The sequence below is a fragment of the Cottoperca gobio genome, chromosome 20, assembly GCF_900634415.1.
Source record: "Cottoperca gobio chromosome 20, fCotGob3.1, whole genome shotgun sequence".
Lineage (NCBI taxonomy): Eukaryota > Metazoa > Chordata > Actinopteri > Perciformes > Bovichtidae > Cottoperca > Cottoperca gobio.
In genome coordinates, this window is record NC_041374.1 from 13,173,938 (window position 1) to 13,196,595 (window position 22,658).

Sequence of the window (22,658 nt, forward strand, 5' to 3'; positions counted from 1 at the left end):
AAATATATTTAAATACTGTTTGATGCATTGTTGTCTCAAAGTCTCTATCTTACAGTAATACAAACAGTCCAAGCTAACACAGCATTAGCAAGAAAGTGCCATGGTGGCAATAAAGTAACTTGGAAAAGACAAAAGCCAATGTGACCAATGGAGAACTATTCAGTACAACTACACACCGAGCTATTGAATCGCACTTTATCCTTTACAACAGGGAACACTACAGTTTATATCAATGCTGTACTTTCGTAATATATGATGTTTGTTCTTTTATTTTTGATTGTCCAAAAAGGTAACAATGTTCTTGCACTGGTTGCTCTGTTTACCTGTCGTGTTTGTGTCCACTTTGAAAAAAGAACTTGTTACTACTGTGGGTGTACGAGCAAACTCCATTCTAAAAATAAAAAGGGAGAACCTTTTCCAGCTCTAACTAACATATAGGGAGATAGTGTTGCCACTGTAAAGATGTGATGCATAATAAAAATGTGAGGCTGCTTTTATGTCTGTCATCAAACCACCAAAGCGGTGTAAAACCAGACCACAGTTGGCCAGCCGTTCACCACAGCAATTTATTGTTTTCCCTGTTTAGATGTCTTACAGATCAGCCTTCACACACTTTATATTTAGCTGTGATTGACATGCAGTCAGTACACTCCCAGTATTGCTTACACCAGGAGGACACAAGCCAATTTGATTTCCAAATCTTCAGTTATGATGGCTGTTGAGGGGAGAGGTTCACCCTCCAAGGTTTACTCTATAATCACAGATGGGGCCAGCCAGGGATCGTAAAGGTAAGCTAACCCAGTCCCAGCAATTTCCCACAGACTGCAGTCTGTTTGGTTTGTTTGCTGTCTCCTCAGGACTCTGGTTGTTCCACTGTGTTGACAGCCCACCATCTGCTGCAGAGACAATCTAGATCTCGTAGACGTACCTTCCCCAGTCTGCCTTTACTCTGCTGTCAGGACATTAAGTTTGGTGACTAAAGATAATCAGTTCTGATAGTATGACTGAAGTGTACCCACAAGTTGGTGGCATATGTTTAAAGCTGTGATTGGAAGAAAACATGACAAAAGTTATCTTAATAAAATATTTTTTATTTCGTAATAAAAGAAGAAGATGACATCTGACGACGATCACCTGAAATTCAGTGAAACAAGGTAGAGAAAAGTGTAAAGAGAAGTTCGAGAGAGTCCAAAATAGCACAGGTTTACAGAGTCTACGCTAAACAAAGTATTTCACAGAACATACTGTAAGAGACAGTAAGCTACAGAAACAAAGCATGGTACTCAGTCTTTTTAAATTTAGACTACAAAACAGGTCGAGTTGTTTCAAGTTCCAATTGTGCCACAATAACTACAAATAAACTGCCCCCATTTTTCTTTTGTTTTTTTTCCAAAGGATATGCCAGAATAAGGATACAAATGGTTCTCCTGGGCCACAATATCAAGCCTTGGCATCTTGAATAAATAAAGTGTAAACACAAATGTAAAAAGAAAACACCATTACAAGAATAATAAGGCTTGTTCTATATATATATATATATACACAGAACAGAGAAATCAGTTTTCATTTTTAATATTCTCTTCTTGCACATGAACCAAGTGCTTCAGCGTCTCACTCACCTGTTGAGCTCATCGCTGTTTTGGTCCTCTCTTGGTAACTGTGGTGTCTTCTTTTGGTCTGGCAGATCTGGCAAATTGCTGTGAATTTAGGAGTTAAGGTCTGTAAGTGAAACTCTAACATCTGCTCCTTCATTTGGTTATAAGTAATCTCTACTATTATAATCGCATTGTGGGCATCAACAAATGTATACTTTTCTTTCTACACATTTAAAAACACCAAGAAACACCACAGAAAATATACACCAAAACCGCAACCTCACTGAAAAGCCAATTTCACAGACAGATAATCATGCTTATCGTTTATATCATACTTGTATACAATCATGTTTTACTCCCCGAGTGGTATGCAGCAGCTTTAAGCCACAGCCGTTCTCTTCCTTGTGACACTTGCTGCATCATATGAATTCAATTTGAGAAAAGGTCGCAGCTGTTTGCTCATAAATGCCAGAAGACTACTGACCGATAATGGACCTTTTAAGATCTCGGGTCTCCTGCTTCCTGAGGTTGGTGCACTCACTGTGTGACTGCTCCTGTCACTCACTTTGATACATTTTGCAGATGTTTTGCTGACGTTAAATAAAGGGTGCAGGAGTCATTGAGTGAAATGATGTCACCGTTGTGCTGTCTCTCAATAAACCTCACACTTTAAACTACTAGTATTTCTTGCAGGTCTTTCTTCTAGCTCACTCATTTTATTATCTGGCTGTTTGAGGATTCTCTGGCAAGTGCCACACTGCAGTCTCTGTGTAGCACTGAAGAAATCATTATAGGGAATCTAAACTGGGACCGGCTGTCCTGTCTATGACTGCTTAAAAAGACTCAACTTATTGATGCTCCAAATAGAATAAAGCCCAAAAAAACAATCCAAATCCACCTCATAACACGTGTTGAGCTGCGTTTGCTACACTTAAACACAATTGCAGTGTAAAGGAAAAAGGAGCTAGCTGCAGCATGTCACCATCCATTTAAAGTTATAATCCATAATATTTTCATGAAATCCAACCTCAGTTTTGATACCATTTATGGTTAGCATTTCTTTTCTGCAAAAGCCATTTAATGCATTTGCATTCAGTAATTACTTCTCTGTATAGCAGTTTATATTGGTAGTGGCGGTGTCTGCCATTTCCACTCTGATTACAACACAGAGTCGGGAAGCCTCCTGAACACGAGGGACTTGCAGGAAATAATGCATGCTCTCAATGGTGACTTGATAACCAACTGTCCCCTTACCTGGAATTTAGCTACATGCAGGACAACATCCTCAACTAATAAATCACACTGCACACGTCGCTGTTCATTCTTTGAACTCAAGGACTAATAAGCTGTCGCCAAGCTAATTGGTTATAAGATGCAAATTAAAACGCCATCAAAATCAATAACCTTGTTCCATTAGACAAGTTCAAAGGTTGATGTGCAATTATCAGTGTTGAGCTGAGGAGGAGCAGGTGGTGCTTTGGGGCTGCCAGAAATTAGTCCGCATCCTCCTGAAGGCAACCAAAGCCAACAACTGTGATGGAGGTGTCCACCCCCCGTCACACACCACCTCTTAACTGCCCTTTATGTACAGTATATCTCAAAAGTGAGTACACCCTTTAGATTTTTGCAAATATTCTGTTATATCCTTTCAGGGGATAACATTATCCTACTGAAACTTTGATATAACGTAAAGTAGTCAGTGTGCTGCTTGAATAACAGTATAGATGTATTGTCCTTTGAAAATTACTCAGTACACAGCTGTTAATGTCTAAACAGCTGGCAACAAAAGTGAGTACACCCCATAGTGAACATGTCCTAATTGTGCCCAATGATGTTGTTTTCCCGCCCTGGTGTCATGTGACTCGTTAGTGTTACAAGGATTCAGGTGTAAATGATAAGCAGGGCTGTTAAATTTGTCGTTTTGGGCACAATTCTCTCTGAATGCTGGACAACATGGCACCTCATGGCAAGGAACTCTCTGAGCGGCTGAAAAAAAGGATTATTGCGCTTCACAAAGATGGCCTTGGCTATAAGAAGATTGCCAACACCATGAAAATGAGTTGCAGCACAGTGGCTAAGATCATACAGCGGTTTTCCAGGACAGGTTCCACTCTGAACAGGCCTCGCCAGGGTCGACCAAAGAAGTTGAGTCCACGTGCTCAGCGTCATATCCAGAGGTTGGTTTCCAAAAATAGACATGCGAGTGCTTCCAGCATTGCTGCAGAGGTTGCAGAAGTGGGATGTCAGCCTGTCAGTGCCCAGACCATACGCCGCACACTGCATCAAATCGGTTTGTATGGCCGTCGCCCCAGACAGAAGCCCCTTCTGAAACCGATGCATAAGAAAGCCCGCAAACAGTTTGCTGAAGACAATGAATCCAAGAACATGAGTTACTGGAACCATGTCCTGTGGTCTGATGAGACCAAAATAAACCTGTTTGGGTCAGATGGTGTCCGGCGTGTGTGGCGGCACCCTGGTGAGGAGTACCAAGACAAATGTGTTTTGCCTACAGTCAAGCATGGTGGTGGCAGCATCATGGTCTGGGGCTGCATGAGTGCTGCCGGCACTGGGGAGCTGCATTTCATTGAGGGACACATGAATTCCAATATATACTGTGACATCCTGCAGCAGAGCATGATCCCCTCTCTTCGGAAACTGGGCCGTAGGGCAGTTTTCCAACATGATAATGACCCTAAACACACCTCCAAGATGACAACGGCCTTGCTGAAGAAGCTGAAGGTTAAGGTGATGGACTGGCCAAGTATGTCTCCAGACCTAAACCCAATTGAGCACATGTGGGGCATCCTCAAGAGGAAGGTGGAGGAGTGCAAAGTGTCCAACATCCGTGCGCTCCGTGATGTCGTCGTGGAGGAGTGGAAGAAGATTCCAGAAGCAACCTGTGCAGCTCTGGTGAATTCCATGCCCAGGAGGGTTAAAGCAGTGCTAGATAACAATGGTGGTCACACAAAATATTGACACTTTGGGCACAATTAGGACATGTTCACTATGGGGTGTACTCACTTTTGTTGCCAGCTGTTTAGACATTAACAGCTGTGTACTGAGTAATTTTCAAAGGACAATAAATCTATACTGTTATTCAAGCAGCACACTGACTACTTTACGTTATATCAAAGTTTCAGTAGGATAATGTTATCCCCTGAAAGGATATAACAGAATATTTGCAAAAATCTAAAGGGTGTACTCACTTTTGAGATATACTGTATGTTCAGTGGCATTTGACTTGTTCATTGGTATATACCAGATCTACATTTTTCTTTCCTTAATTGTTCACTTGTGGGATACACTTTCCATGTACATATATTGCCTAAAATGTGGTGAGCTAAGTGTTTATCTCCTAAATTCAATATAAAATGGTCTTGTGATATGGAACAGGAGGAGAATATTACGCAACAAAATGAGGCCAGACTTGCTAAGTAGCTTAAGAGCATAAAGGGCCATTTAAACAGCTTTTTCTGAGTAACTGATCATTAAATAAATATTGTACCAGTAAAAAATAACTAATTATACATCTATTTCTCCAAAATAACCGAACCCTACTAAATATACAAAGATCCACTCCTTATACAATCTTGTCCTCGTTTCATCTTGTGAGAGGAGGTAAAAGGATACAACGACGAGGGGTTTGTCGTAGAGAACGTAGCCGTTGGTTTCCCGCAGAGCTTTCTCTGCACTCTGCTCACTGGGGAGTCCTACGAAGGCCTGCCCTTTCATCCGCCCCTCCTTCATTAACACAATGTCAAACCTGAGGGAAAAAACCAAAGCAGGGATACATCATTATCACTCCAGGTATACGGCCGAGTCACGTTAACATTATACTGTAGCTATTCAGTGTTCTGTACAAAGCAGTGGCTGTCAATCATGTGCAACACTGCCGCAGACAACCTGGCTGACCCAATCAGATCATGACAGCAACTTACTCTCAAGTAGAACTTTGGTGGAGATGAAAACTTGCAGACTTTTGGGTGAAGATAAGAAATCTAAAATCAGCTAACAAAAGTGTTGAGGATTTATTTGCATACATCTTTAATCATAAGAAAGTCACTAACTGACAAACTATGGGATGTGGGTTACCAAAGGACAAACTGTTTGTCTGGCAGAGTTGCATCTTCCTGTTTATCACCTACATCTGTCCCTCTACTCAACATAAGCTTGGTTTGATGACTCAGGTGGAATATTAATTTCAAGTAGTGCTGATGCACAAACATAAAATGTCCCTCATGATCTCTATGTCAGGTTAGATACTTATTAATAACATAACACACAGTCAGCATGAATTACCAAAAACTCTCAAAGGGAAGTGACAAATTGCCAGAGTCAAAAATAGCTCATGATGATAAGACGGGTGGAAGTGACACGCAAGCTATGTCAAGAAGAAATAAAGTGGAGATCCTCTGGATTGGCGTTTACATACATGTTTCTCTCGGCTTCTGACAAAGGGTCGACGTATCTCCCATAGATGTACTTCAGATCCTGGAACACAAATGATGAACTTCAGGAAGAATATTGAATATAAGAACCCATTGTTGATTCTATTGTTCATGCAGAAGCAACGCCAACGGCAACACCCCATTGCAAAACGTAACTTTAACACAGAATGACATATGATGACATATACGGTCTTAAGCAATAAATGAAAACTCCAGAATAAGCATCATATCCAATAAAGCAAAGTGGGTCAAGTGCTATAAATGTACCTACTTTCTCTTCCACTTGCTTTGCAATATTCTTCACGTACAGTCTGCAGGTTGGCTCACCCGGTTCATAATTTTTAAACACAGACATCCTTTTTATCTCTGTTTAAAAAGAGAGAAGAAAAAAAACTTGATGCAAGGTGCATTTCAAAAACAGGTACAAAAGGATCATCACAGAGCTGCCCACATACACATAAAGGTAAATTCAAAGGCATTGCAACTCAATACTATCCACTTCATGTTTTATATAAGACAGAGTGAAGAACTTGGCTAAAAGGCTAAAAGACGCTCTGAGACATTAAAGCAATCGTTACATGTTTGATCCCAGCCCTGACCCCTAATTCATTTTATATACGACTTGTACGTATCATATCTCAGCTGGTGGGAACTGTAATGGAAAACATTCCTGGACATAGTGCGTCAGTGGAAGGAAGAACAACAAATTACACTTGTAGGTGCACAAAGTAGGAAGTAAACAACAGGCGCTTATTTAAGTCATGTAAGCTGACATGGTAAGGAGAAACAACTCCAAGAAATTACAAATGGAATTGTGAATGTGGAGATTATTTAGACATGTTCCCAAATTTGAATTATTTCCACATATACAATTCCAGCTCAGTGCTTCATTTTTATTTTGTTCTTAGATTTATATCATACAAATAAGTAAACTACCCTCACATCCATCCATCTGGTGAATGCTTTGTGAGATTACATTTAAAGAACCACTATATAAAAAAAAAAAAAGATTTATTTTCACAGAAAAACACACCTGCATATGTAAATGAAATGACCTATTAATACTTTTCTAACGTTGTAAATATATTAATAATAATGGGTGTATAAATATTCATATCAGTTGTGGACTTTGCTCCTAAGAGGTCTTTTCAATGGTTGCAGTTAAAGAGATGGAATATCTTCACTTTTCCATCGTCATCACACCAAAGTTGAGTGTGTGGTGACATTAGAAGGTTGTTGGTATAACTTGAGCCAATGACTTCAACATGCTTAAACTTTACCCGGGGCAGACCTTTGACTTTTGACCCTCCATCAACAGAGTGTCTAATAACAGGAGAGCTTAAACCTGACACATTATTATCATTTAAGTTGGTATTTGCTGTTGCTTGTTAGCCAACAGTTATCTATTTGGACATTCAGCAGATATAGAAAAACATCTAAAAGTATGTCAGTCCAATATTCTCTATCCTATTAGTCTTGTTATCTATCATCTATTTAGCTGCTAAATGTTCCATTATGTTCACCAGTTAGTCGCTAACTTTGTAAAATTGGGGGCAATTAAAGCCAAAACAATGAGCTGAAAGATGCTAAAATGCTCTGTAAGGCTGAGAGGAACTGAAGAACGGGACAATAATCCTCTGTGCTTTGTCACTATGAGCAACCCTTACATATTACACAATAATTTGATTCATTGTTAATATAAAAATATTGATTGGAGCAGCTTAAACCTGCAATTAAAAGCGCAGCGCGGTATTATCCTATTCAAGTGCCACTCTATTGCTTTAGGAACCAAGAGAGAGGAATAAAAAGGAAATGACTGACAAACTCCATTAACTGTTGTAATGCAAGTAATGTTGGTTTGGAACCAATTTCAGCAGAGGGTGTTATTATTTGGACTGGATATGAAAGTGGTTGAAACATTTACAGACATAACATTCAGGTGAATACGACTTGAAGTATAATCCACAATTATTTGTGGCTTTGGTGACAAGTGGACGTTGCTTTGATGTTTTGCACTCAGCATCAGGTGCAAGACACTAAAGACGGACAGCAGCTAATTACCAAAAGCAGAATTTGCCATTCCAAAAGTCAAACAACTATTTCTCCTCAGTCCTTTTCATTTTGGGGTGATTTTAATCTTGAGAGGTAATGCTTATATTAAACATTTTAGCACATGCTCCTCTTCCTCTGAGGGATCCATCCCTTTCTATTGACAAGTTGGATTCTCTCCAGCTTTTCTTTTTTCCATGATGGCTCTCACTGCTCACACTAACTGCCAAATTTCAAACAAACCACTGTTGCTGCGTCCATTCATCTTGCATCACTTCTACACAGAACAGGATTTGAGAGAGGCAAAAAAAAAATGTTAACGGAAAACGCCAAAGCTTTTTTTATAGTTGATATGATCAGTGTTGTACATGATCAACCTGCAAAACACTTCATCAATCCACAAATGTTTGGATAATCCTTGTAAGCACTTCCCTAACCTGAAACAGTTATTCCATCTGATATTTTATGTCTTTATTCTGAGTTCTGTTGCTTTCTCTAATCACCAGTTTAAGACCAGTTCTGTCGGTCACTTCATTAGCTCAGGGCATTGAAACCTCTTCCCTAATATCCATGTCTTCAGGGTGGCAGTAACTGGAAGCACCCAGAGTAAACCCACACAAAACAGAATGCTGTCTGTTGTTTGAACCACAAACAATCTTTGCTGTAAGGGGACAGTGTTGCCCACTGAGCCACCATGCTGCTTGAAAGGCTCGTGTTTACCGTCTCTTGACAGCCGTCCTTTCTCCAGCTCCTTTCTGGAGATGACATCTGAGGGGAGATCCTGCTCGCCGTCACTGTGCTCCTCTTGCTGTTGGGCCGCCTGGGCGCTGGGGTAAAGCTTCCCAAAACCCTCAGCCTCTGCCACATCCTGACTGCTGCTGGGGTCCAGCTCCCTCTCATCCACTTCTGGAGGGACAGAGGTTGTTAAGGGAACTATATGTAGCGCATTAAAAACCACTTCATCAAGATGCTACAACATTCATTTAGGCTAGGCTAAGTTGGATGCACGTACGTTGTTGGATTGCTTTATGATACAGAACAGGATGAGCACACTCCCCCTCCAGCACAAATACAGATGGAAGTTTTCAAAGTGTTTAACAATAGCAGATGGTGAAGTAATCACTTCCACAATGTTTATCCTCTTCAGTAAACCAAACAAGCTCAGGATGAGAGAGTGGAAGCAAATCCTCTTGGTCGCAATTTAACATATTGATGTTAAAAATGTCTAAGCGTGGCGTCATTTTAAACTGATTGAGTTGAAAAAAAGTTTTTTCTTGTCTGCGTTTAATACGATAAATGCTGTCTTTTGGCAGAAATAATGTTTTCTGATAATTGAAGAGTGAGGCGTAATCACATTCAGTCTATGTCAATAAAGAACTGTAATCAAATCAAAATCCATTCATGTTTTGCAAACATGAGTTTGAAAGACAGTGGGAAAGATAACTCTGGCAGAGTTTTGAGGAGCGCATGTATGCGCACACGCACACACACACACACACACACACACACACACACACACACAGTAGATGGAAAATACTAAGAGCAGTGAGGCTGTACAAATCCCAAGGAAAGGAAAAAAAGCTTGTCATCCACATAAGGTGTGCGTGTGTGTGTGCGTGTGTGTGTGTGTGTGTGTGTGTGTGTGTGTGTGTGTGTGTGTGTGTGCACTGGAGCAAGAAGTGTTGGGGAGCTTTTCTGATACACTCTCGGCAGAGAACTAGATCACCGCTTTCAAAATTATCCTCCTCCTTATCTGTCCCCCACCTCTCCTTTCCATTTAAATAGCTTGTTTATCGGATCACACACACCCCCTTCCTCAAAACAAGACTAATCCAAAAAGCCACCTGTCATAGTTTATCTTTCCCCTGCCTTTAGGAAATCTTTTGTGTTTGACTTTGAGATCTATTTTACTTCGCAGGGTCTTGCCAGGGAGTGAAGTTGTAGCTAGAGAGAAGGGAGATAAGGCAAACAGGGAACTGCACAGCTGACAAGTAACACAGCCTGTGCCCCCAATGACATTTTCTCATACAGATAAAAAGGTAAAGCCTTTTTTGGGCGAGTTTCTGCTGTGATATACTGCTGTGCAACACTTGGCTCTGACTTCAGCCATGGTAAGGGCTTTAACTTATGTCCATAGGAGTGTCAAATCACCTTCTGCTTCAAACATGGTGTATGGTAATAATTCAATAACAGATAAGTGAAAGAGTGGGTAATAATTGAAATTAAAGCTGAAAAGATTAGTGCATTAATCCATTAGTCAGTTGACAGGAAATTAATCAGCAACTATTTTGATAATGGAATAAACATTAAAGTAATTTTTCTTTGGAACTCGTTTTATTTAGTACCAAACTCATATGTTGATCAAATACAATCTAAAACATTCCTTGAGCTCGTCTAACATTTTCAATTACCAATCAGAGTTCTAAAGAGGGAAAAACATTGTTTCAAGAGAATACAAGAAATAAAAAAGACAAATAAATATTTAAATATTCTTAGTAATTGTTCAAAAATACAGACGCCATATTTGCTGATTCCATTCGTCACTATTTTCCAACATTGAATATATCAAGCAATTAATGGATTAATGAATAATCCCAGTCAGGTAAATTTAAACATTATTGTTATATCCTATTACAAATAATGTCATTGATGGGGAAAGTGCAGAACTTCTACCAAAGTGATAACATGTAATCTAGAGGGAAACTTAATTTAAGTCCTGAGTAGTGTTAGAATGTTGATGAATTAACAAGTTGTATATTACTAAACGTCGGATATCGGCTATTTCAAGATTGTTAAACATGGAGGAGTTACTGCTTTTCTCATCATTGTGAATTAAGTATGTTTGGGTTTGGAACTGTTGGTCAGACAAAGCAAGAACTTCAAAGACATCACCCTGGGCTCTGGGAAATTGTAAATGATTAATGACTTAATAATAATACTAAAGAAAAAGATCAACATACTATATAGTTATGAAAAGAATCGCAAGTTGGAGGAAGTGAATATCTAAGCGGGCAGAGCCCTTACCTCTGCCTTCATCAGGCTGGCCTGGTCCACTCTCTTCCTCCATGGCTTTCACCTCCGGAACCGAAATGTGGAATTCAATTTTCTTCTGTCCGGCAGGGTGGGGCTGCTCAAACACATCGGAGGGCTGCAGCACTGGAGCACTGAGGACAACAGACACAATCACCACTCCTCTCAACAGCAGCCTCTAAAAAGCACCCACAATACACCTGACCCCTGAGCGGCTTAAGGGTTGGTATATTTTGTTCTGGTCAACCAGAGATATTTCCCAGTCCCCAAAAATGCAGCCTGGAGACACTGAGGCGTGTGTATTTATAGTTTCAGAAACAGAGTTTGTGGTCCGTCATTAAGGGAGCGTGTGCGTGTGTGGTGCTGAAACAACAAGTCTCTGAGCCACTAAAGGCCGTCTTTATGAGGAAGACATATTGTCTGGAGGTTTTTGTCCTCCTATTTTAGCTGCCTATGAATACTGTCTATGCTTGAGGACTGTGACATGCATGAGTGCCTTTGCTGTACCTCTGAGAGTCTGGTTTGGGAGCATAGAGTAGATCCTTGATCTTGGGCTTCTTTCTCTTTGAAGACGTTTTTGGTCTCAAGGGTCTCTTGCATGCTTGGTTGACCAGGCCCATCAGACGAACAATCCTGAAATAAAGCAAGCATAAGGAATAAGGGACAAAAATGTCTACCTTGAACAAAAATATATATCGCCCACCTATTGGAATTTTTAAAGACACTTGTTTTCAAGCCACTTGTCTTTCTAGAAACATTATTACTTCTGAATGATACATTAAGGCACTGGATCTACTGGCAGTGGATCTACTGGCAGTGGATCTACTGGCAGTGGATCTACTGGCAGTGGATCTACTGGCACTGGATCTACTGGCACTGGATCTACTGGCACTGGATCTGCTGGCACTGGGTCAACTGACAGTGGATCTGCTGGCACTGGATCTGCTGGCACTGGATCTGCTGGCACTGGATCTACTGGCACTGGATCAACTGACAGTGGATCTACTGGCACTGGATCTACTGGCACTGGATCTACTGACAGTGGATCTACTGGCACTGGATCTACAGGCACTGGATCTACTGGCACTGGATCTACAGGAACTGGATCTACTGGCACTGGATCTACAGGCACTGGATCTACTGGCAGTGGCAATACGATGCAGAACAAAAGTTGATTCCTTTGCCTCATTAAAATGTGCAGCAATAAGTCTTCCCCGACTGCTCCTCACCTCTCTTTGTCTTCGTCGTCCCCACTCTCATACTCCGATTCTTCTCCACTGGACATCTCCATCTCCTCCTCTGGTAAAGGGGGGTATTCAGGAGGGAAGGGAGGAGGCATTGGGAAGGGTGGTGCAGGATGCAGGAGTTCAAACTGCAGGAAACAAAATGACATGGCTTAGCTTACAAATGCCTCCGTCTTGGTTCAACTGACACATTTCCTGAGCGTAGTCTTTGCTACGGTACCTGCTAAGCATTGGTCAAAACTGAGATTTCAGATAGAAGTGATTAAAACTATGAAAGCATGGTCAGCCACATGTTTAATATTACAGTGGGGGAGATCGATATGAGGTTTAAATGAATGTATTATATTTTTATGCAAAGAGTTTAAATATTACCCACCAATACAATTGTTTTTTAAAAATAACAATAGAAGTTCAGTTCTGTAACTGAGGATTACTTGTGTGTGTGTGTGTGTATATATATATATATATATATATATATATATATATATATATATATATATATATATATCCACAATATGCATCTGCTCACAATTTCAGAACTATGCATATGCAACAATACAAGCTTGTCCACTGTCAGACGTTAGTACTCAGGGCTTTCATTTCACAGCCCTAATGCTCACATGAGCTTCTGCAGCAAGAAAAATGTAGTTTCTATTTTTAAATGTAATCATTACCAGAATATGTGCACTGATTTCATAAAAGGAAAAGATGAATAGAGGCACAGAAGTGCTCTTTGAGCCAATGAATTGCAGCTACAGCCACCAAAAACTGGGAGAGTTACTAGATCAATAAGCCCCTGATGGTTGAGGGTCTTCTGAAGCTAGAAGCTGCTTAACCTCAGGAGTTGAATTCCTTCCTTGTACACATTTTCTCTTAATACCGGCTTCTTTTGTAGGGGAGACAATACAGATGCATTAGTATAAACCTTTTATCTAATAGATATTACCAGTTGATTACTTACATTAAGACTGTATTTATCAAAGGTTTTCTGAAATGTTATGTTTACATATGCAAATGAGGCATTACCTTATTAAATATGTGCTTATTTGCATATATTTCCCGAATAGAAATCGGAACATTCAAAATTCTTGTTTCATATTGTGGACATATTAAATAAAGAGGTTTTTACGGAGGACATTTTGGATATCCGTTTGTATGAGAAAATACTGTAATAAAAAAAAAGCCCGTTTTAGGAATAATAGATATATAAACTAGGCTCTGGTAAAAATGTAACTAATAGATATCACCATGAAACTTACCCAGTTGATTATTTAAGACATTAAGTATTAAAACATTTATTAAGACAATTATTTTTTGTATTACTAGTTTTCTGAACTATTATGTTTCAATATGGAAATGAGGGATTATCTAATGCTAATTTATGGTGAATTTAGGAGAAATCTTCAGGCGTAAACAGACGAAATGTAGTAAAATAAACACCTAAATGTGTATCTTGGATGTTTTCCACTCGTCTGAAAGAAGACTTGTTACGGCAGCAAGATAGCCCAAACTCTCAAAAGTGACCAGTGCATGAAAAACATGTCTTGCCTTAACATCCAATAACTTATATCCAAACCATCTTCTTTATCCAACAAGAATGCATACAAGCTTACCATGGGGGGTCTGGCAGTGATTGGGCCAAAAGGACATGGTAAATTCATCTTGTTCATTAGATGTAGTACCTGTATAATTGGAGACATGAGTATGAGGACAGTGATAATTGTATCTAAAAGATTCATACCAAAAGCTGGGTGAGAGCTAGTAATATAAATATACTGCTTCTCTAAAATAGGCAGCTTGGAACTCGGGCTCCATATGTAAAACAGTTTGCAAGGCTTTTGCATTTTCATGTAAAATACAAGGATCGAGTTGAGATTGAGACTGAAGTGAGATAGCAGCGTTGAGTCTGAGGATGAAGGCGGCTTCTCTGCAACACACTAGCACCACCAAGACGCCAACGCTGGAAATAGAAGCAATGAAAATCCAGGCAGTACGGCTCCCAGGGAAATGTTAAACCCATAACTCATGCCTCCCACTTATGGTTTATTATTAATACTTGCTCCCCAAATTGAAATTTAAAAGGCAAATGTTTGCTGTTTGATCTTAGGCGGTTGGATGCAGTTCAAAAACCTCTGGGATATTCGTATTTACATTTTACAATATGAATCTGATGGGTAGATGGATGCATTAATTTTTTTAACAAATTCACTTTCCAAAAAAGAAAAGTACAAAAATACAAGTACAATACACACAATTGACCAACATATGCATATCAAAGACATGCAGGTATTGGATGAAGAATAAAATGGTATAAAAGAAGCAGTATTTACTTACTTGAACATAAAACTTTGGCACACTGATGAGAGCATGTGTTATATTTGTCAGAATGCCATTAGAAGGTGGTGGGTACAAATATTTCAAAGTCGGATTCAATTGAAATTTCAACCTGTAGGAGAAAGAGTGACAGGAAAAAAACTAAATTAAATCAAATTCAAATGTATTTATATAGCCCAATATCACAAATGACACATTTGTCTCAATGGGCTTTACAGAGTGTACAAGATACGCACAAGGAAAAACTCCCTGAAAGTTACTTAAAAGGAATCTCTGTTGCTGCAACGTGCTGCCTTACATACAATATCCCCTTCACTTAACAACTCACAAAATATGTCTAAATAATGGCGACACATAAATATGTGGTCCAGCGGGTGAGCTTTAGCTAGGTAACTTATTCTTTAGATGACAAGCACTTAGCCAACAAAATGTGAAACCCAGTCATTAAGGGACGTTGGGACCAGCTTGCCATGTCAGCACCAAAGCTTGTCCTCATGTAATAATAACAACTTGTATAAGCCAAGACTCTGCATGGCACCACAGAACAAATCTAAACCTACAGAGGCCTAATAAACAAAGACTTAAAGTGGAGGAACAGTGTATGTTGTTTAATCTGCCACTTGAATAGATGACAAAGAAAGCTGTCAGCAGTTCTGCTGAGAAGAGTAGTGAAAACTCAGTATGTCAGTTAGTTAAATGTAATAGATTTAAAACTGACTAAATTGTATATCCATTTGGTAACTGTGTAGTAATGCTTGGGAGAATACATTTATATTGCTACAAGTTGAAAAATAAAATGCACAAACATAATACAATCTTAAAAAGGAAAGTGAACAATAAAAAAAGTAAATGACAGAAAACCAATAATTTCCTTCATGTTTATTGTAATGATGTTGTCTGGATTGTGTATTTTAGGCTCAGCTGTAGTGATAGTCATAGTTCAAGTCTATTATTTCAGCATATGTGTCTGATTCAACACCCTGGCTTGGAAACAAAAAATGCAGTGTTTTAAAATCAAATGTGTAGTTATGGTTATGTTAATTTAATTCACCTTATTTTCAATGACTTTATGCATTAGCATTAGCTGTATTGCTACAACTTCCCTTGTTGTTCGTTTACTGATGGATATGATTGATGGCCTCAAGTGGTGATCAGATACATTAGCAGCGTTTCTGTAGTATTTCTTTACTCCAAAGTTGCAAAGTTTACACATTAAACACAATGTTTTTAAGAAATTTCTTGATTTCTTTCGGAAGCCAAACGCTGCATACTTCAGGTTTCAGGGCTGGGAAGCAATAAAGTGTAGTATTGATCCAGGCTACAAATACTAATGAAGCAAACTGCATTATATCAAGAGGTGGGGAACACTGCTGGCTGATAAAGATTTTATTTTAGCACAAGGTAGGATAGACTGTCAGTTAGAGCGAGAGGTATCAAACACCACCTGGTCGCACCAACTGGCGGGACAGACGGTCTGTCAGCCGCTCAATGGCGGCCTGAACATCTAATTGGACACAAGGCCTCTGACAGCTCCTGGTTATTGCTCTCAGATTCTCATCCAGGTTTATTGTCAACTAGCCTCCAGGCAGCCTTTACACATAAACTGACAACTCCAGGTTTGGGACAGCATGTGTTATACATTTATATTTAATTGTATTTAGTATCATTTGGGTGGGTAATAACTTGGTAATAGGAGATTCTCACAGTGTAATATAATCATTCTGTTTTAAACCACACAAGACAGAGCGAGAACAAATACTAGAATTTATATATATATATATATATATATATATATATATATATATATATATATATATATATATATATATATATATATATATATATATATATATATAATATGGTGTCTATAACATAATGCACTGCAGAATGGTTCCCAAAATGGGGGGCGCAGAGCTATTGCGGGGTGGCAAGGCTTGAGCCCTGCTAACATAACATGGTCAAGTTTGTGACTATGAATATTCTTATCTACAAAAGGGGAGCCCTGCAGAAAAGGTTTGGGAACCACTGCACTAACCTATCTGTTGAGTATATTTACTAGATCTATCAGCCAAAAATTAAAACAGAATGCCTTGTCCCACTCAGCAATTTAGAAACAAGCACTCAATACATCACAATTTGCTCACATCACACCAATGCTACCAAAACAACTGCTTATGGACATGCATTCAACACTCACCCAAGGCTAGGTGCAATGCCGGTCTCTATGAGGGGAATGTTTGGTAGCTTGGTTTCCTGCTTCTTCTGCTCTTTCCTGACACGTTTTCCACTGTAGAAAAAAAAAAGTAAACATGTCAGAAAACGGATTCAACTGCAGCTTTCCCCCTTGATTGTGTATTGGATAATTGTTTTAATGCTGGTAATTCAGTTAAACTGTGATGAGAATAGGCACACTAGCACTAGGTATAGATTTTAGTTCACAGCATGGTTGAATTTCACTTTTTCCATTTGAGAGTCATCTGATTTGTGTTCATTTGTTCACTTATAAATAAAACCCTGTGTGGAAAATCATTTATGTCTGTGGGGCTTAAAACTGGTTCTTAAGAACACATAACAGATACAGACATCTGGTTTTATCTCACAGGGAGGTTAACACCCATATATTTGCAATGTGCAAAAGTAACATTTCTGATTTCCTTCATTCATATGATTCAAGCAACTTACCTGTCTGACACTAAGGGGTCCTTTAATACTGTCACATGATCTTGGCCTTTCGCAAACTCCGCAACAAGTGTATGATCAAGAATCTCTAATTGATGGAGCCTGTGAAGAGCCTAAAATGGGGATTGAAAACCATACAGGACAGATTAAGATAAAGTCAACATTACTTTTATCTCTTCATTTTATGCAAGCAAGGCTTTCTAAAATGTCATAACTACAAACACTGCATTCATAACTCACTTTTGCTGCTGACTTATCACTTCTAAAGGTTGCAAAGGCTGCATGTTTCTGTGGAGATGGAAAAGCTTGTTCAGAATGGACAGCAATTTCAATGAATTTCAAGACGTAAATGCTCATTAAGTTTCAGTGATGCACAACCTACCAAGCGCCCTGTTTTAGAGAAAACTCTGACCAGCCTCAGCTCCAAAATACTTTAAGAGGTCCTCTTTCTCAACCTGGTTGAGTTCAGCTGGTAAGTGGCGGATAAGAAGTGTTTTACTGCCGTTTGTTTGGACCAGGTCCTCATTCTTGTCCATTTCCCTGTAGGACAGAAAGTAGAGAGAAGCTACAGTTACACAACACAACACAAAAACAATGACTACAGACTACCCAGAACCATTCAGCAACATTCACAGAGTTGGACCCACATCATTGTTACCAGTTGTATACTGCTATGACTGCTGGCATAATATTAACCAGTGACCAGAACAATACAAACCTCTTTCAATGTGATGCAATCAAATACAAAAATCCTAAAATAACTATAAACTCATTTTAATTATTGGTGACACATTTGGTCTTTCACGTGAATAAAGGTGGATAAATATTAGAGCCATCTTCAATACAATAGGAAGTCAGTGAGAGACATTCTTGCGTTATTTACATGAATGTATTACAACACAATAGCCATTTTTAAAACAAATACTGCCGAATTAAAGAACCAATCTTAAAGATGTCTTACATATCCAAAGTCCTGCTCTATCTTATCTGTAAGTTTTGCTATCAGCAAGACAAAGTTAAACTGCCATTTCTTTAAATAAGTCTGTAACTACAGTGGGCTAGCTGCAACCTAGCTCAGAGCCATATCTAAACAAAGCTAACGTGCAGCTAATTCGCAGGCAGGTTGTCTGTACCTTCTTACTTTTCTGTTGCTGACTCTAAATTATCGTATGACTCAAAGACATTACATGCAACCATTAGTACAAACAAGTGAATGTTTAATCAAATAATTCAAAGCTCAAGTGATATTTTTGATAAAATACCTGCCTGCTGCTGCAGCCAGTAAACATGTGCACTTCCGCCTGGCTCTTCTTCTTCTACCGGCGATTTTGGGCGCGCGACATATAGCACCGCCACCTCTCGCGCTGGAGTATTGTTATGTCCAGTAACGTTCAAGTTCCACCAGTGATTATGGAAACTAACGAAGCTTTCTGAAACACTACACATAGTGTATACATTCTGCTTATAATGGTGATAGCAGATAAAGTTTAGTTAAAAAAATGTTTACCTAAATGTTATCTAACCCTAACTTTAATAGAGAACTCTGGTCCACACTCCAGCATAGTTTAGCACATAATACATTTATCTTTATACAAGCATGAATAAAGTATCTTTGGTGATAGTTAAAATGGTGACTTCTGCTAACCGAATCACTGTTGAAGTGGAATAACTAAATGAAAGTGGTGAGTAAAAATATAAAAATTAAAATAACTGGTGGAGTTGTTGTTACTCACCGTGACCATAAGAGGGCAGAAACCCTTATAAAAATGGCAGCCTCCCGAGATCCTCAGTTTTGAAAAATGGCAAGCTTCAAATAACATAATGGTAGCCTTTTCACAGTTTCAAATTAATAGAAAAGATTAATTGAAAAACCAAACTGGCATGTCAAAATGTTATATTTGAACTGTGTATTGTATAAATACAGTAGGTCTATTATAAAACAAATGTGTATTTGCTATTTGCTAATTGCTGCTCCTGTTCCTTTTCTATTATTTTCTATTATTCTATTATTTTTAGTATATGAGCTTATATCTTGGGCACAATTTCCCAACTTGATTTTTGTTCAATTGTTTTGGTATTTAAACACCTTTTTGGCAGTCTTGCCAATGGAGATGCACACTAAATTAGTCTAGCTCTGTGTAGTAGTAATATAAAAATAGTACACACTCTGAGGGTATTTTTTTTGCTGCCCTTCAGTGCTCAAAATTATGAACTGCAAAGCAGTAATATATAAATAACGGATTACTTTAAATGTAGATTGTATGGACCTATTAGTAAAGGTGAAATGCTGCCCCCCATTTCTTTGCATCACATGGCCAGGCATTACACATTGCTACTTTAATGCATGAGCATTTATAGGCATAGTTATGTAACTGTATCTTTATTATTGATGTATACTTTGTTGTCATGTAGTATATATAAAGACATGTATCCTGTAATGTTTGCTATTGCCGAGTTAACTCAAGTGGGCGGCTAACAAGCTGCTCATATTACATTCACACAGATTAAATTAGACAACAGCGTCAACACAGACAGGCCAGCTTCGTAACACTTCCTGTGAGTTCTTTCAAAATACAGTGACAAAACTGAGCCTATCAGAAAGGAACTAAAATGGAATTATTATGTTCATTGTTGTCTAGGGATCACAGAGTACAAATCCATAGACAGTAGGCCTAAAGATATATTATTGTATATTATTAATATTCTTTAAAGGTGTCAATAAAGGTAGTTGTGTTAGTAATGTTATAATATAAAGCTCTTCACCATGTAATGTATTCCAATAAACAGCTCTACACATGTAAAGTTGAGTTGTGGGCTTTCACCAGCAGGTGGCAGCCTCGCCATATGAAATAAATAGCTGCTGCAGTTATGGATCTGACATTTCAAACTACAGTATGTAGTTTCCCCTCTTTAATCCCAATATATTATATATCATATTATGCATTATGTTTTTAGGGTAATTGAAAAATGTCCCCTATAATAGACCTTTTTTGAAAATGTTTAGATTGTTCATTAATCATAGATAGAGATTTGAAGGGGTGGTCTACCATCCCTAGCCAGTAGGTTTTTGTTGGGTTCATGCAAATGTATCAGTATCACAGAGATTGGGTACCAGTTAGGGAAGGCTTGTCCTTCTCCTGCCCAGGCTTATGAAGGCCTTCAGCTTCTCATCCCCACCCCCGAGAAAATCTCCCCTACACTTCTCGAGATGCCTCCAAATTCCTGGCCAAATGAAGCCTTTTCTTTGAGGAGCGACGCAAGGGCATTCCTCATCAGGGGGACACAATACCCCCTTTCACCATGGCCTGGCTCTGAAATTTCACAGGTGATGGGAGGAACGGTAGACACTCGATCCTCCTTCCTCCCTCCAACGTAATGCATCAGACTTGAGGGAGAGGAAAAGAGAGAGAGATGCTGATCGCAATGTGGTGGCTGGTGAAAGAGAGGGGAAAATTAGCTGAATCTGACTTTCTATCGATTGGTCCGACAGAAATATTTTGAGGGATGAAGAAGTTGCTGATATTGTTGTATATTACTATATATTTTTCTCCAATAAAATCTTCACATTTGACAACTTTCATACACAAACATGATGTCTGCCATACCAGAGAAGGTTGACAATGACAGCTCTAGATCTTATTCTTAAATTCAGTTTAATGAAAGAATTGAAGGGAAAGAGGTTAGACTAGGAAGTACATAAGAAGTGTAGAAACTGAACAAATTTATCAGGTGGCAAAAAAAGACAGAAGAAGGGCTGTCATTGCCTCTGTCGGCGGGCTGAGGTAATGATACTGTCAGCAAGACATTATAAAGTCTAAAGAAGTCACCAGGATGAATATTGATGCCTCATCTAGAGAGGCTTACATTACATTTCTACATAATCATATTCAATACAGTGAATATGATTGAATGCTCAACAGCTTTTAGATATTTTATGAGAAACACAAACTGAAGTGGCAATAGGTGAGTATTTGAGATCTATTTCTTGTCATTTTGTCTCCATCTTTGTTGCACTGCACTTTCAAGAAAACGCTCACATTCAAAAAGTGTGCACAGATATATTTAAAGTTGTACCAGAGACAACATAAAAGGATCAGCTGTGTGATCTTATCCAACCCGTAAAGCTGATTCATTTTTAGGCCATTAGGGGGCAGTGCAACAAGTTGTAATCGCAACATTGACATATCAGGTTGATAAAGTGGCTTATTTACACACCCAGCAGACAATGAGCTGGATACATTCATCTGAAGTCATGTTTTTGTCTCCCAGGCATGTTAGTCCACATGTCACTCTCCTTTTAACTCTCTTTTAGTCTCTAGATAACAAATATATGGCTCTTTCTTAGCTGTGTGCTGCTGAAAATTAAGAAAATGATAGCAGCGTAAGTGAAAAAATAAAGTAGGTTAAAGTTGCAGGCTGTAAAACCAAGACGCTTAAATGCTCTTCAAGCTTATACCTTCCAGGTGAATCTCAACATTATATTTTTGTTATAAAATCATCTTGCTTTGGTATGTGCTGAAGTAATACTACTTTTATATTGATGGTAACATTCCACACAGTTTCCCACCTGTTTGTTCAACATGGCTGCGGTTAGAAATATGGTCAACACTCAAAATTCTACTCATGTCTCTCCAGTACTTCATCTCCTCTCTGAGGTTGTCCATAAAATTACTTTCCACTTACATTCTAGCCTCTTCAGATGAAAAACATCGGCAACTACACCATCCATCCATTCCTGTTTTAGGGATTTTACTTACTGTACAAATAGAAAACTGACAAAAAGAGTTCTACCTAAGTTTGCATCATTTGAACTGACATTCAAAATACATTTAAACAAACTTTTAATAAAAACATTATTGTCCTGAGCCTGAGACTTATTTCGACACAAAATAATATACACTAAATAATACTGGTAGTCTTCCAGAGGCTCAGAGGATCTCCTCTGGCTCTGCACCTTTAACAGGCTCCTACAGTCCTCATCAAGTCCATATGGCCTGTGTATTCCCTGACTGGGCACAGAGGGAAGGCTAATACACCCTAGACAGTAAACTCAGGTCATGTCCAGCCTCTGAGGCTTTAAATGGACTCTTTCATGGTTGGGGCAATGAATGGGGCAGCAGGGGCCTCTGTGGTGGGATAGTGTGTATTTACAGCAGCCTGCATGGAAACTGCATTGAAAAACTTAGATCCTGAGCATTTCATGCCACCATTTTACCTCTACAAATATGTCACAGACAAGACTCAGTTTATTTCACTGGAAAACAAGTCTTGGTTTGATG

General features: G+C 38.9%; 1 protein-coding gene across 1 annotated transcript; it reads right to left on the reverse strand.

Annotated features, from left to right (window-relative positions):
- Positions 1 to 1,381: 1,381 nt before the first annotated feature.
- Positions 1,382 to 18,727, reverse strand: rnpc3 (RNA-binding region (RNP1, RRM) containing 3). The gene is given in 17 exon segments (XM_029458312.1): positions 1,382 to 1,454; positions 1,620 to 1,697; positions 5,226 to 5,358; positions 6,028 to 6,086; positions 6,315 to 6,409; positions 8,813 to 8,998; positions 11,117 to 11,256; positions 11,630 to 11,755; positions 12,352 to 12,494; positions 13,980 to 14,048; positions 14,701 to 14,812; positions 16,898 to 16,987; positions 17,383 to 17,492; positions 17,620 to 17,667; positions 17,762 to 17,791; positions 17,793 to 17,919; positions 18,642 to 18,727. Coding segments are annotated over 15 exon segments (1,533 nt in total). The 5' UTR covers positions 17,916 to 17,919; positions 18,642 to 18,727; the 3' UTR covers positions 1,382 to 1,454; positions 1,620 to 1,628.
- Between the last annotated feature and the right edge of the window lie 3,931 nt (positions 18,728 to 22,658).